General features: G+C 43.2%; 1 protein-coding gene across 1 annotated transcript in view; it reads left to right on the forward strand.

Annotated features, from left to right (window-relative positions):
- CRB1 (crumbs cell polarity complex component 1) overlaps nucleotides 1–15,462 on the forward strand; it is a 222,340-nt gene that overhangs the window by 72,483 nt on the left and 134,395 nt on the right. Inside the window, exon 4 of the mRNA XM_055583137.1 lies at nucleotides 13,618–13,813. Coding sequence (XP_055439112.1) covers nucleotides 13,618–13,813 — 196 coding nt within the window. The remainder of the gene's footprint in view (nucleotides 1–13,617; nucleotides 13,814–15,462) is intronic.

Here is a 15,462-nt window from a genome sequence, read left to right on the forward strand (position 1 = left end):
CTTATTTCATGAGAAATATTTTTATTACCGTTACTATTGAAAGTTTTTTGTTGAAAGTGTAATTCTATTTACAAAATTAAGACATGAAACTTAATTAACTTATATCCATTACCAGGAATAATTTTCATAGATAGTCCATATTTATATAAATATATGAGGCACCAGTTTAAAGAACACTTAAATATTGAGTCTGTGAGCACCTACCTAGATACCTCAAATTTTACTCACCATATAATATACCCATAAGAATTGTCTTTCAAACTCCAAAGGCAAATAATGTGTAACAGCCTAAAGAGAAATTCTGAATTTCACAGCCTATATCTTTATTTTATCAAAGGAAAATGGTAGTTTTCCTATATGCTCTTAATTGTGAAATTGATGAATTTTTGGTGGGGTCATGCAAAGGCAGTTAAATACTGCTCAGGGCTTTGCTCAGGAACAGAACCATTTGAAATAGTTTTCATGAGAAATGCAGTTTCTTGCTGTTGACAAATGTTTGTTGAATGAGAGCACAAAGTAACAAATGCTATTTGCTCAGAAAATATTCATCACAGTTTTGCGAGCACTGGACACTGTGGCACACCATGGAGACCTAAAGATGGCTAAGACAGAATTTATCCCTGACAAAATGCTCACAGCCTATTCAGGGAGAAAGCGTGTGAACAAAAATTACAGTCTCTCTCTGAACAGAGTGCTGGGGAAGCAGGAAGAAAGATGCCACTCAGAGTCAGGGAACACTCGGGAGAAAAAGTGGTCCATGAGCAGAGCAGGGTGCACCAGCTCCAGGATGTGGAGCTGAGACTCTTGTACTCTGGCTACATTTATTATTGTTTTTGTGTGAGTCACAGTGAGCTGAGAACAAGGGGGAGGGCTGCAGCGGTGTTTTGGAAAGAGGTGGCATCTCTCCTGTTGTGTTTGCTGATAGTTGGCCTGTGTTCCAGCTGGCAGTGTGGATGGCGTGCTCCGTCCTAAACGCCTGCCCTCTCTGGCTCTCCTCTCAGTGCCTTGCAGCTGTGCACAGGTGCATGGGTCTGAGAGAGGAGGGTGCGGCCATACGGGTGCCAGCATGCAATGTGGGGAACGGGACACAGGATTCCAGGCCCGGCCTGGACCTTCTCCAGCGGTGTGATGACGGTAAACAATGAGAGTTCTGAGTTTCCATTTCCTCACTTTAACAAATAAGCATCATATTAACACCTAATGTCAGGGTCTTGGTGAGAATGAAATGATTTAGTGACAATATTTCCATAAAATATTTAAGGCTGTGTGTATGCTGGTTGTCACTATTTTAACATCTTCAATATTGCTGCTGCTACCAAAGCTGTTTACACAACCCTGACCAATGCATTTTGCATTATATTTGAACTGCTTTCATTTTGAATAGACTAGAATCATAATCAGGAATTGGTTAACTGAGGTGGTAGGCCCAAGACTCTATGAGTTTAAACTGGAATACTATGATGTGTCTAGGCAAGATTTTAATTTCTGAAACTGCCATATCATAAACTAAAGGAATTAAGGATTTGTTAATATTATAACATTTCAAATACTCAGGAATAACAATTATCAAGAAAGATAATTGTTACAATTACAAGATTATCATTACAGAAGGCTGAAATGTATAATGTTGGCATCACTGATTACCCATAAAGCCTTTGACTGTGTGGGTCACAAAAAATTCTGGAAAATTCTTGAAGAGGTGGGAATACCAGACCAGCTTACCTGTCTCCTGAGAAACCTGTATGCAGGTCAAGAAGCAACAGTTAGAACCGAACGTGGAACAATGGACTGGTTCAAAATTGGGAAAGGAGTACTTCAAGTTTGTATATTGTCACCCTGCTTATTTAACTTCTATGCAGAGTACATCGTGCAAAACGCTGGGCTGGATGAAGCACAAGCTGGAATCAAGACTGCCAGGAGAAATATCAGTAACCTCAGATATGCAGATGACACCACCCTAACGGTGGAAAGTGAGGAACTAAAGAGTCTCTAGATGAAAATGAAAGAGTGAAAAAGCTGGCTTGAAACACAACATTCAAAAAGTTAAGATATGGCAGATCATGGCATCTGGTCCCATCACTTCATGGCAAATAGATGGGGAAACAATGGAAACAGTGGTAGACTTTATTTTCTTGACTCCAAAACCACTGTGGACAGTAACTGCAGCCATGAAATTAAAAGATGCTTGCTCCTTGGAAGAAAAGCTGTGATAAGCCTAGGCAGCATATTAAAAAGCAGAGACATCACTTTATTGTTTTTCTGGTGGTTATTTGTATGGATGTGAAAGTTGGATCATTAAGAAAGCTGAGTGCCAAAGAATGAATGCTTTTGAACTGTGGTGCTGGAGAAGACTCTTGAGAGTCCCTTGGACTGCAAGGAGATCCAACCAGTCAATCCTAAAGGAAATCAGTCCTGAATATTCATTAGAAGGACTGATGCTAAAGCTGACGCTCCAATACTTTGGCCACCTGATGCAAAGAGCCAACTCAGTGGAAAAGACCCTGATGCCAGGAAAGATTGAGGGCAGGAGGAGAAGGGGGTGACAGAGGATGAGATGGTTGGATGGTGTCATGGACTCAGTAGACAAACTCCAGAAGATACGGAAGGACGGGGAAGCCTGGTGTGCTGCAGTCCATGGGGTCACAAAGAGTCGGACATGACTTAACAACTGACAACAGCAACAGATAATAATGCATAATAAAAATAGGTAATAAGTAAATATGATTAAAATAATAAAAGAATACATCTATTTTCATGTTTTATCAGGGTTAAATTCATCACTGATAATGACATTGGTTTCATATAAGATAAGAATGAAAACCTCTGCAACTAAAATAATACACAACACCAAGGCACTGTTGATTGTCCGTGGTGGTTTCTAGAAGTTAAAAATGTGAGGTGGCACAGAGCAGTCTCCGAACTGATGAAACTCAATTGTCTTTTAGAGACGAGTCTTAAGCTTATAAGGTCTACTTTAAGCAAATGGTTTTTTAGAAAGTGTGTTAATATATTTTGGTATCCTTAGAAAAGGTGTGTCTAAATGCACAAGCCAGAAATCTTATTGGATAAAAATTCAAAATGTTCCCATTGAAAATAAAAGTCCCAATTCTATTCTCTCATGTTTGTGTGTGTTAAGTTGCTTCTGTTGTGTCCGACTCTTTGCCATCCTATGGACTGTAGCCCACCAGGCTCCTCTGTCCAAGGGATTCTCCAGGCAATAATACTGAAGTGGGTTACCATGCTCTCCTCCAGGGGATCTTCCTGACCCAAGGATTGAACATGTATCTCTTTATGTCTCCTGCATTCGCAGCTGGGCTCTTTACCACTAGCGCCACCTGGGAAGCCCTTAATCTCTCATAATATCTTGCTAACTGTTATTATGGTAGCTTGACACTTTGAATCAGAGTAGGAAGTCACACAGACTTTTCATTGCTTCAGGAGGTTAAAAGATTATAAGTGACATGTATAAACCCAGGCCTCTATCGTAAACCCATAGTTGTAATGGAAACGTGTGCTCCGTACCTCTGCGCTGATACTGGCTGCAGATACCCTCTGATGGCTGTTGTAACTGATGACTGTACATCAGTCCTTCAGAACCCAGGAATGGCATACATGATTCTTACTCAAGAGCATATTGTGCACAGAGCCCTGTTAGTTATTGAGTATATTGGGTGAGCAACGGGTTTTACAAGGAAGGAGAACAGCTGTGTGCAGTCGAGGGGTGTGAGAGACGGTGGGCTGCGAGACCATCCTTGCAGGTGGCTCCAACAGTGTCCATATCTTTTAGAAGCTTCTGTAGCATTCCAAGACAACATGCTTTTTCCTGGAAACAAGGAAGAAACTATTTTTTAAAATTAACATGGACAATGGTAAAATCAGATCTGTCTCTTTTAAAGATCACTCCTAGAAAAGAAATATAGAGAGAGATTTGGAAGAGAGAAGCCAGCAGTCAGACAGGATGAGAGATGGTGAGCAGGGTCTGGGCAAGTTTACAGTGATGTGGATGGCACCTTACATCCATTTCTAGGGGAGGAATGATGGGATTTGATGGCTAATTAGGGCATGGGAAATAGCGAGGAAGATCATGGTCATTCCTGGAAAACTGGCTTGAGTGACCTGAATGATAACCCCATTCACCGGCAGGGGTGGGAGAGAGGGTGGACGGAGGAGTAGGGGGGTCAGAGAGGGTGGATGCAGGAGTAGGGGGGTCAGAGAGGGTGGACGGAGGAGTAGGGGGGTCAGAGAGGGTGGATGGAGGAGTAGGGGGGTCAGAGAGGGTGGACACAGGAGTAGGGGGGTCAGAGAGGGTGGACGGAGGAGTAGGGAGGGTCAGAGAGGGTGGATGCAGGAGTAGGGGGGTCAGAGAGGGTAGACGTAGGAGTAAGGGGGTCAGAGAGGGTGGACGCAGGAGTGGGGGGGTCAGAGAGGGTGGACAGAGGAGAGAGAGTTGATATTTGGAATTGCTGAATGATGCTTGTGAGATGGTTGGTGAGACATCCTGGAGATGGTTGGGTTCAGAAGGGCGATCTGGCTCAAGTTACAGATCAAAATCGAAGAGTTTCTGAGAAGATGTTAAAGGGAAAATCTGCTTCCTGATTTCTCTGAGAATGGTCACCTGCCCCCATAGTCTTTTCTCAAATGCAAGTAAGTAAAACATTTTTTATTTTTTTCCAGTGCACCTTTAATTTGTTGGCCTTTGCTAGAACTTGGCATTTTGTGGATGAAAGCACTTTCCACACAGCCCTTATTAAAGGGTTCCTTCCTCTCTCTTTGACTTTCTCAGCCCACTGTCGTTTAGTTCATGACTCTCTTGTCTTCCTCGTAAGCTGTTCCTTTCCTAATCCTGACTCTGCCACTTTCTAGCTTTTTGATCTTGTTTAAATTCTTAACTTCTCTGGGCTGCAGTTTCATCCTTAATAAAATGGGCATCATAGAAGTACCTCACGGATAATTTTTTGACAAACAAAATCAGATCATGCACATGAAAAGCTTAGCACAGTATCTGGTGTGAAATAAACTCAGTGAATGCCAGCTGTTACCATTAATAACAGGCAAGGATCTTTGTCTTCAAAGCAGTTGTGGGATATAAGCACGTAACAAGTAAAATATAACAGTGGACGGTCTGTGGAACCCAGGAAGCTGGAAAGAGTAAGGAAAATGAGCAAGACTTCATTGAGGATGGGACATGTAACACAAGCCTTAAAGGATGACTTCATCAGGTAGATAGGCGGGAAAGAATTTTCCAGAAGAGGGAGAGAGAGTAGTGTGTCTAAACTTGAGTGAGGGTAGAGGGACCTAGTGGGTTTGAGAAAAAGCAAATGGCCTCATAGGACTAGAACGTAGAGGGGTGATATGATTGTCATGGGAAAAGAACTTGGAAATGTTGCAAAGATGTTTTGGTATCAGAGTAAGTTTTTGGTTTATCTAAATCCAATTAGCAGCTATTGCAAAATTTTATGGACCAAGCTTTTAGAATTTCTTAAGCTTCTTATTTTCAGTGACCCCCATCTCTATTCCACTATAACCATACAACAACAGAACTTCAGGTCAGAGCCTGCTCTCGTTCAAAAGGTTTTACCACCCAAATTCTCACAACTAAACTTCCTGTTTTCTTGCTTCTATTGAAATCTTACTTCAGCTCTAGCAGAATCTCTGTCTCCTGGCCTCTCTGCATTTGTGCCATCCATCACTCTTTCCCTGTCTTGATGTCTCCCCAACCAGCCTGGGATTTGTGCCATGCTGTGCTGTGCTGTGCTCAGTTGCTCAGTCATGTCTGACTCTTTGTGACCCCATGGACTGTAGCCCGCCAGGCCCCTCTGTCCATGGGATTCTCCCTGCAAGAATACTGGAGTGGGCTTCCATGCCCTCCTCCAGGGCGTCTTCCTGACCCAGGGATCAAATCTGTGTCTCTTATATCTCCTGCATTGGCAGGTGGGTTCTTTACCTCTAGGGCCACCAGGGAAGACTGGGCTTCCTGGGGAGCTGTTTTAACGATGAGCCTCTTTCCTTAACTGTCTTGCCCTTGACCTGCAATTAGTATTTTGCAACTTTCCAGACCTGGGAATCCCCATTGCCTGCTTTCTTTTCTCCTGATTTAAGGGCTCTTGTGCCACCTCAGATATTAGCTGACTGTAGTTATGTATTTAGTATTGTTCTTGGTGCATGTGTGTGTGCTCAGGTGTGTCTGACTCTTTATGACCCCATGGACTGCAGCCCACCAGGCTTTTCTGTCCACGGGATTTTCCAGGCAAGAATACTGAAGTGGGTTGCCATTTCCTACTCCAGGGGATCTTTCCAACCCAGGGATCAAACCCATGTCTCCTCCATTGGCAGGCGGTGCCACCTGGGAAGCCCCTAGTATTGTTCAGCAGGTATTACGTGTCAGTTGTAGATTTTAAAAATCATATTTAATACAGTGGCTGCTTCACGCTTTTCCAGTTTCTAGCTCCTGTTCTCTCAGCATCACATCTGTATTTAACTGAGTTGGAAGCTATCCCAGATTCCCTGGCAAATTTATCTTTGCTTCCAATTACTTTTCAAAATCTTTAAAAATTCTACCTACTTGGAGAAATCAAGGCAGGAACACTGGAAAGAACAAATGACTGGATCGTCCCTACCCTTCCCTGAGCATTAGCTGTGTCCAGCCTCACTCGGAGGTGGAGAGCAGCGTGCAGTCCTGGGTGGTCTGCCCACAAACCCACCTTCCTCTACTTGCCTGTGATGAGCGGCAGAAGAAAGGGGGGAGAAAAGGAAAGTGAGAGCCGCAGGGACAGTTTTTATAATTCTCTCACCCAGTGTTATAAAGCAGTAATTATTTTGCTTACCAGAAAAAGCATTGGCAGTTTTTCAGGCTTGCACAAGCATTCTCCATAAAATCATTCACCTCCATATATTCAGGCTTCGTGTAGTTTTCTCTGTTTGCGCATTCTGTGGTGTGGCAGCCTGGGAATTACGGTGGCCTCATGTGTCTTCAGAGTTCTAAAAGGAAAAACAGGACACTCACAACCTCTTTCCTGGGTCCCAGCATGTGTCTGGGGTCCCATCCAATCCCCAGGTTACCGAGGATGAGGGTGAGAAGTCTGGGGTTCTCCTCAACCTGCATTTCTGCTGTATCTTTGACCCTCAGTTTCTCTCCTTTAATCTGAAGGTTGGACTAAACGCTGAAGAGTTCTGCTTGTTTGAATGTGCTCCTCCAATATTTTTTATCCTAGGTCTGCATATCAATTGGGATTTGGTTAGGAAAAAAATTCATTCGATGTATTTCAGATATGAGGAGTTTCATACAGGAATTAAAGACTTGTATGTGGAACAGGCAATACAATTTGTAAGCCCTTAATTCCTAGATGAGGACAGGGATCGTGGTGATGGTTCCATAAACCAAAGGATGTCAGAGGCTGGCAGCCAAGCCCCAGAAGCAGGGTGGAGGCCTGGAGTAGAGTCTTCCTCACAACCCTGCAAAGAGCCAGCCAGTTCTGACCACATCTCCGTCTCAGACTTGGAAACTATGAGACAACAGATTTCCGCTTTTTAAGCCACTTGATTTCCAGTAGTTTGTTGTTGTTCAGCCGCTCAGTTGTCTCCGACTCTGCAAGTCCATAGACTGCAGCACATCGGGCTTCCCCGTTCTTCACCATCTCCCAGAGTTTGCTCAAGCTCCTGTCCATGGAGTGGGTGATGCCGTCCGAACCAGGCCAGAATACTGGATTGGGTTGCTATTCCCTTCTCCAGGGGATCTTCCCAACCCAGAGGTGGAACCCAGGTCTCCTGCACTGCAGGCAGATTCTTTACCATCTGAGCCTCCCAGGAAGCCCTGGCAAACTCATACAGGGCCCTTCTAGGCGCAAGGACCTGAGTGACAGTAGAGGTCACATGCCATGAATTCCAGGAGACTGGCCCTGCTTGTCAGATGGCTGGGGCAAGGGGAGTCACAGAAATTCCCGGGAAAGATCTTCACCAAAGCACTGAAGTGGGGGTTCTTGAAAGCTCCCCAGAAGGTGCTGCAGCTCTGAAGGATCTCTGGGAAGTTCCCAGACACTCCATCCTGCAGCCGTAGGAACGAGTGGTCTCCAGGCTCTCCGGGGAGCTGCTGGGAAGCCCACCTGCCCCCGTGAGTCCTGGCTTCTCTCCCACCTCCCGAATCCCTAAGTGCCTCTCGTCAGCAAACTCAAACCGGGAACGGCATGGAGATGGGAATCTGAGGGCACCTGTGTCCCAGTGTCTCTCTGTTGCAGGGCAGGTGGTCTTGGGAAGGGGTGACCACAGTGCTGCATGGACAGCAGACTTCCCAGTGCCTTTGGACTGACACTCTCTGCACTTGAAGTTTGGATATCACTTTCCTTGGGTTCTAACAAGACCGCCTCCCCACCCCCCCAACCCCCACCAGGCAAGGATGTCTTTTCACAAGGTATTGGGCGAGGTCGGGGCGGAGGCAGGAGCAGCGCTGGCCCTTCTGTTGGCCTTAGGGCTATGAAGTGAGATCTCTCTGAAGTGAACTCTCCTCCCTCCAGGGAATATGACCTTTCCATATAAGGAAAAGGGGGAAAAATGATGTAGCAAGTAAGCAAGAAGAGGGGAGGAGGAGGACTTGAGAAAGAAAGAGACAATCAAGTCCAGAAGCCTTTGAAGAGACTAAAGGAGAACCCACCGAAAGCATCGCCAGAATCAGGAGGAGATAGATGGAGGGCTTTTTTGCTTTAAATTAATTATAGAAGGAGGAAGGGAGCATCTTTAGACTATTTGCCAGGAACGTTGCTTCTCCACCAAAGCCAGTGCGTCAGCATGGAAATCTCTCATCCTTCTTTTCTGTTACCGTGGCGCAGCCGCTCAGTCATGTCCGGCTCTGCGACCGCATGGCTGCAGCATGCCAGGTCTCCCTGTCCTCCCCTAAATGCCTGTGATTTCAGTCCTTCTTTGAATTTATGTCTTTAAAAATATCTGGTTGTGAGAGAATGTCTGAACTGCCTTTGATGGTAATGGAAGTCATGCAGTTCAGAGCAGAACTACCCGTGACTGTCAGGAACCCGTGACGTAACACCTTAGTCGTCTGTGTATGTGTAGCGAGGTCGCTGTGTAAGTTATAGTGCGTCCCCAAACCTAATGAAGTCAGAGGGTTTTTTTCCCTGTCCTGTACATTTTTCTGTTGATGCAGAGTTCCTTTTATTTGTGTTTTTATCCCAACCTTTCTACTTTCATACAGAAAAAAAAAAACAAAGTGAAAGTGAAAGGCACTCAGTTGTGTCTGACTCTTTGTGACCCCATGGACTATACCCGTCCATGGAATTTACAGAACTATAAACCAATTCCAACAGGTTGGTTCCGCTTCTGGAGGAGTTTTTGTGAAACAATTTAACGTTACAAATTTTCCTTTTCTTAGACAATTAGCCGCAGAAGGCTACTCAGTAGCTGCAATCAGTTTCTGTCGCTACATAGGGTTACAATGACCCGGCCCCATACTCAGTAAGGCTGTTTACAAAGTGAATGTCTCCAGGCAGACTGGACCACACTGCTCAGGTATGCTTTTGAAGGTCAATTAGCTATCTATACTTGTTGGCTGTATGCATGAGAACAGTAAACATCCAAATGAAAACTGAAGATCATAGTTTTCCAGATGTTTCATCTATGGAGCCAAGCATCTGGAAATACAAAAACATCTGGATGATTGATTGTGCTCATCACTTTTCATCCAGCTGTTTTGGCATCACTCAGACGTAGGCCAAATCACTTTTTATTTTTCTCCTGTATCAGTACCACTGATAAGAATCACATTGTTAAGTAATATTAAGAGTGATAAGACATATCAAATAAATCCAAAGCAAATAGTTGTTTGTACTGAAATTGAATTTAAGCTTTTGAAACACATTCTTATACATGCATCAGGATCACTTGAGAGCTAAAGTATTCGAATGACATTGTTATAAATGGAGCTGAAGTGTCTAAAATAATGGTTTCTAATTTATTTATCTTATTTCTTAAGCAATAGGAAGTAACCTGAGTGTATAACAGATGGATATATGAATTTTATTCACGTTATGAAATAAAGTTTAGGAAAGTGTTAACAAGTTTTAAACCACTTATTTGGCTTTATATGTTAATGGTTTTTAGTAAACATAGATGACTAAAATACCAAAAGATGTAATCCAAAGCTATTAGGATGTGAGAGTTGAACCATAAAGAAGGTTGAGTGCTGAAGAACTGACGCTTTTGAATTGTGCTGGAGAAGACTCTTGAGAGTCCCTTCAACAACAAGGAAATCAAATCCTAAAGGACATCAATCAATCCTAAAAGACATCAACCCTGAATATTCATTGGAAGGACTGATGCTGAAGCTGAAGCTCCAATACTTTGGCTACCTGATTTCAGAAAATCTGACTTACTGGAAAAGACCCTGATGCTGGGAAAAATTGAGGGCAGGAGGAGAAGGGGATGACAGAGGATGAGATGGTCAGATGGCATCACTGACTAGGTGGACATGAGTTTGAGTGAACTCTGGGAGATGGTGAAGGACAGGGAAGCCAGCATGCTGCAGTCCATGGGGTCACAAAGAGTCGGACATGACTTAGCAACTGAATAACAAATATTTAAAAAATAATTATACGAAACATTTCTAAAAGAATTGATCATTTATATCTTTCATATACTCTTTTTTTTTTACTTTAGCTTAGATTTTTTTAAATTTATTTATTTTAATTGGAGGCTAATTACTTTACAATATTGTATTGGTTCTGCCACATATCAACATGAATCTGCCACAGGCATACACGTGTTCCCCATCCTGAACCCCCCCTCCCAGCTCCCTCTCCGTACCATCCCTCTGGGTCATCCCAGTGCACCAGCCCCAAGGATCCTGTATTGAATCTGGACTGGCGATTTGTTTCCTATATGATATTATACATGTTTCCATGCCATTCCCCCAAATCATCCCACCCTCTCCCTCTCCCACAGAGTCCAAAAGACTGTTCTATACATCTGTGTCTTTTTTGCTGTCTCGCATACAGGGTTATTGTTACCATCTTTCTAAATTCCATATATATGCGTTAGTATACTGTATTGGTGTTTTTCTTTCTGGCTTACTTCACTCTGTATAATAGGCTCCAGTTTCATCCACCTCATATATTCTTAAAAAATAAAGAAGTATCTGTTATTGTATTATTTTGCATGGCAGAAATAAAGATACCAAAGCATTGCTGAAAAAACTGCTTCAAAGATAGAATGAGAACACCAGTGTCTACTGGTCAGTTCAGGGGTCTTTCCCTTCACCTTGAGTTAGGTTGCTCAGTCAGACTCTTTGTGAGCCCATGGACTGTAACCCATCAGGCTTCTCTGTGCATGGGATTCTCCAGGTAAGAATACTTGAGTGCGTTGTCATTTTCCCCCGTTGGGGGATCTCCCCACCCAGGGGTTGAACCTGCATCTCCTGCATTGGCACTCGAGTTCTTTACCACTGAGCCACCGACCTTACTAATGCCAAATAAAACTGACAGAGAAATTCCTATTTGCAGGCTGGGTGAGAAATAGCCAGGCCTCAAATAGGGATACTTAGGGACTTTGGGGGAGAAGGCAATGGCATCCCACTCTAGTACTCTTGCCTGGAAAATCCCATGGATGGAGGAGCCTGGTAGGCTGCAGTCCATGGGGTCGCTAAGAGTCGGACATGACTGAGCAACTTCACTTTCACTTTTCACTTTCATGCATTGGAGAAGGAAATGGCAACCCACTCCAGTGTTCTTGCCTGGAGGATCCCAGGGATGGGGGAGCCTGGTGGGCTGCCGTCTATGGGGTTGCACAGAGTCAGACACAACTGAAGCGACTTAGCAGCAGCAGCAGCAGCAGGGACTTTGGGAAGGTCATGTCCACACTGCTATATTTAAAATGGATAGCCAACAGGGATCTACTGTGTAGCACAGGGAACTCCGCTCAATGTCATGCGGTAGCCTGCATGGGAGGGGGCTTTGGGGGAGAATGGATATGTGTATATGTATGGCTGAATCCCTTTGCTGTCCACCTGAAACTTTCACAACATTGTTAATTGGCTATATTCTGATATAAAATAAAAAGTTTAAAGTTTGAAAAAAATGGCAAGCCACTTACCTACAACAGATAGTATTCCACAACTTTCCATTTTTACTGATGTAAAATTGAAATTCTTTTTCTTCTCAAAAACCACTCAAAGTTAACATGCTGGCATCTCTTTTTGGGTCAGCATTTCTGGAGTCTAGTCACAGCTGTAAATGGCAGGTGGTGCTGGAATAGCCTATTTCATTTTCTGTCAGAAAAGAGGACAGACAATCAAATAACTACTAAAAACCTCTGAGTTCTTGAGAAATCCCTCTATAATTTTAATTCATAATTTGTTATCCTAGGGAATAGGCCCAGGAATAAAGATGAGCGAATATAGATAGCTCCGTTTTGTACCTTTTAAAACCTATATGCACATTTGATTATTGTGTATCAAATACTATTTCAGCTTCCCAGGTGGCGCTAATGGTAAGAACCTGCCTGCTAATGCCGGAGATGTAAGAGACACAGGTTGAATCCCTGGGTCAGGAAGATCCTCCAGGGTAGGAAATGGCAACCCACTTCAAAATTCTTGCCTGGAGAATTTCATGGACAGAGGAGCCTGGCAAGCTACAGTCTATGGGGTCACAAAGAGTTGGACATGACTAACCATGAATGCACCATCAAATATTATTTAGACAGATTCAGTAGAATACTTTGTAATCTCAGTGTGACTACTTTTGTAAATCTTAAACTTAGCTTGCTTAGAAAATAATCTTCACCTACTATTTGGGGAGGGGGAAAATACAGATTTTTTAAAATGTAATTTTACCTTAAAATGAAGTAGCTTTTAATAATAGCACTAAATACGTTGAGTTTAAGTCACAAATGAATTTTCTATTTAAAAGCAACATTTCACAGAGGTATAGAAAATGTAAATATTTCTATGCAAAAAGGATACTAGGGAAATAATTGCACATTGTACAATAAATAAATATTTGTGGAAAGAGAAAGTACTTTTTCTCTAGTAAATGTGTAGTATACTCCAGGTATTACGTTAGGCACTTTAGAACACATTGGAATTGTAATAAGTATCCTATGGGGTAATTACAACGATTGGTCCCATTTTTCAGGTTAAGAAACTGAGATTAGGAAAGGTCAAGCAGCTTTCCCAAGGTCACACAACTAAAAGAGGCTGTGACAAGATTCCAATCCAGGCCATTTGGCTTTGGAGTCTGAGCTTTTACCCACTGTTCAATGTGATGCCTAATTAAACTAAGTGTTTAAAAATAATTTAAAGACATTGGCCAGTCCCTTTCAGGCTTCCAACAAAAGTACAGTAAACAATTACTTTGTTCTAAAAATGATTTGTTTCCACGGACTAAAAAGCCACAAGCTGTTGCAGGCGATGGTTCTTTGTAAGTGACAGCTGCTTTGCTTTGTGAACCTCCCGCAAGCCTGCCAGAAAGTTAATATCAATTACAATTAAGGAGGAAAATTATTTTGGGCAACATCACATTTGACAAGAGCTTTGGCAAACAAAGCGTTGCCAAAGAGTGAAAATATTAACACTTCGCTAAAACTTTTCCTTTTTTTTCCTCCCGTGCCGACTTTTGAATAAAGGTGTAAACTGTGAACTGGAAGTTGATGAGTGTTGGTCCCAGCCCTGCCTCAATGGTGCCACTTGCCAGGACGCTGCGGGGGCCTACTTCTGTGACTGTGCCCCAGGATTCCTGGGCGATCGCTGTGAGCTCAACATGGACGAGTGTGCCAGTGGGCCATGTCTCCATGGCGGGCTGTGCGTGGATGGAGCCAACAGGTACGCTTTCTCCCGAGAGAGCACTCACTGGCCAGAACCTACTGCACCACCTCTGGCGAATCTGGAGATCTCACAACCCCAGCTTAACGTTTTCAGAGTGCTTTTTATGCTTCAAGTGATTCAAGGTTGTAGCAGTCACGCTTTATTAAAAAATGCATCCTTTGGAGGGCCCCTGTCTCAAGAGAGAGCATTTTCCAAGTCATTCTTGTAACAGTTTAGAATTTCTTCTGTTATAGAAAAGTGCCAGTCTTCCACATCGAAGAAACAAAGGGGAACCTACCTTCCCTATCCGTGGTAGATGCGAAAACAAAGCTGGAGTTATTCTATATGTGAATGTAAGATTGTACTTATGAAATGACAAGTATATAAATCAAGTGGTAAAAAAGAAATCCTTTAGGAATTTTATCTAAACAGTGTTGGCAAGGACAGTGATATTAAATTAATTATGTCTTGAATTTCTAGTTGTTTAGGGAATTAGGTGAGTACTTTTGAGCCAGCAGAGTGATGTTCCAAATTAGAGTCTAACATTGACTTCTCAGCAAAAACAAAACCAAACAATAAATTGCACCTTAACATAAGGCATATAATAAATTTGGGTGACGGTAGTTGAATTCATATAAAATATTTTTTGGAAGAACTTTCTAGCAGTTAAAGCACAGGCACTGAGTTATCAAACACTTGCGTTTTAACTGCTTAGCACTTGGCAGCATGTTCACAGATCCTCTGGCAGCTCAGTGGAACACCAGGTGGGCCTTAAAACTCCCCCTCGACAACAAGGAGTCTAAAGTTTGGAGAAGTCAGGGGACCCCCACAGGATCATACAGTTCATTCTTTGCAAAGGAGGATTAGAATCCAATTTTATTTAATAAATAAGATATAATTTATCCCACATCTGAATTTCAAAATGAGTCAGACTCAGAAGGAGGAGCAATAAAAGTCTTGTGTGCTTCAAATATATCCAGGAAAACAACAGATTTTAAGCAGAACAAGGTGGTGGAACACCTCTTTAGTAAACTCTGAGCATGATCCAGGCTTTGCCTGTGATTTGCAGTTACACCCACTTTGTTCTCCATTGGCGAGAATCTTCACACCTGGAGACTGGTAACTGGGAAACACATGGACAGACAGATCAGACAGAGCAGCGGTTCCCACACAAGAGCTCCGGGAAAGAGGAGGCTCTCCCAGCCAGGCCTCGATGTTTCCAGGAGGCATCAGGACAGAAGTCACACAATGCTTTTGATACCTGCCTGTGTGCGTGCTAAGTAGCTTCAGTTGTGTCCAACTCTGTGAAACTGTGGACTGTAGCCTGTCAGGCTCCTCTGTCCATGGGATTCTCCAGGCAAGAATACTGGAGCGAGTTGCCATGCCCTCCTCCAGGGGATCTTCCTGACCCAGGGATCGAACCCATGTCTCTTTTGTCTGCGGCATTGGCAGACAGGTTCTTTACCACTAGTGCCACCTGGGAAGCCCTTTGATGCCTTTGGAAACACAAACAGAACAAGGCTAAACCTGCTTCCTGCTAGCTTTCCTCTTTCACCAGAGTACGTGCTGTAAATACTTTTTCTACTGTATCCAGAGCTCTCTCAAAATACCTAAATTTTGAGATCATGTCAAGTTCAGCAAATATGACCCAACTTTGTTTTCCCACC

The sequence above is a fragment of the Bubalus kerabau genome, chromosome 5 (genome assembly GCF_029407905.1).
Source record: "Bubalus kerabau isolate K-KA32 ecotype Philippines breed swamp buffalo chromosome 5, PCC_UOA_SB_1v2, whole genome shotgun sequence".
Taxonomy (NCBI): Eukaryota; Metazoa; Chordata; class Mammalia; order Artiodactyla; family Bovidae; genus Bubalus; species Bubalus kerabau.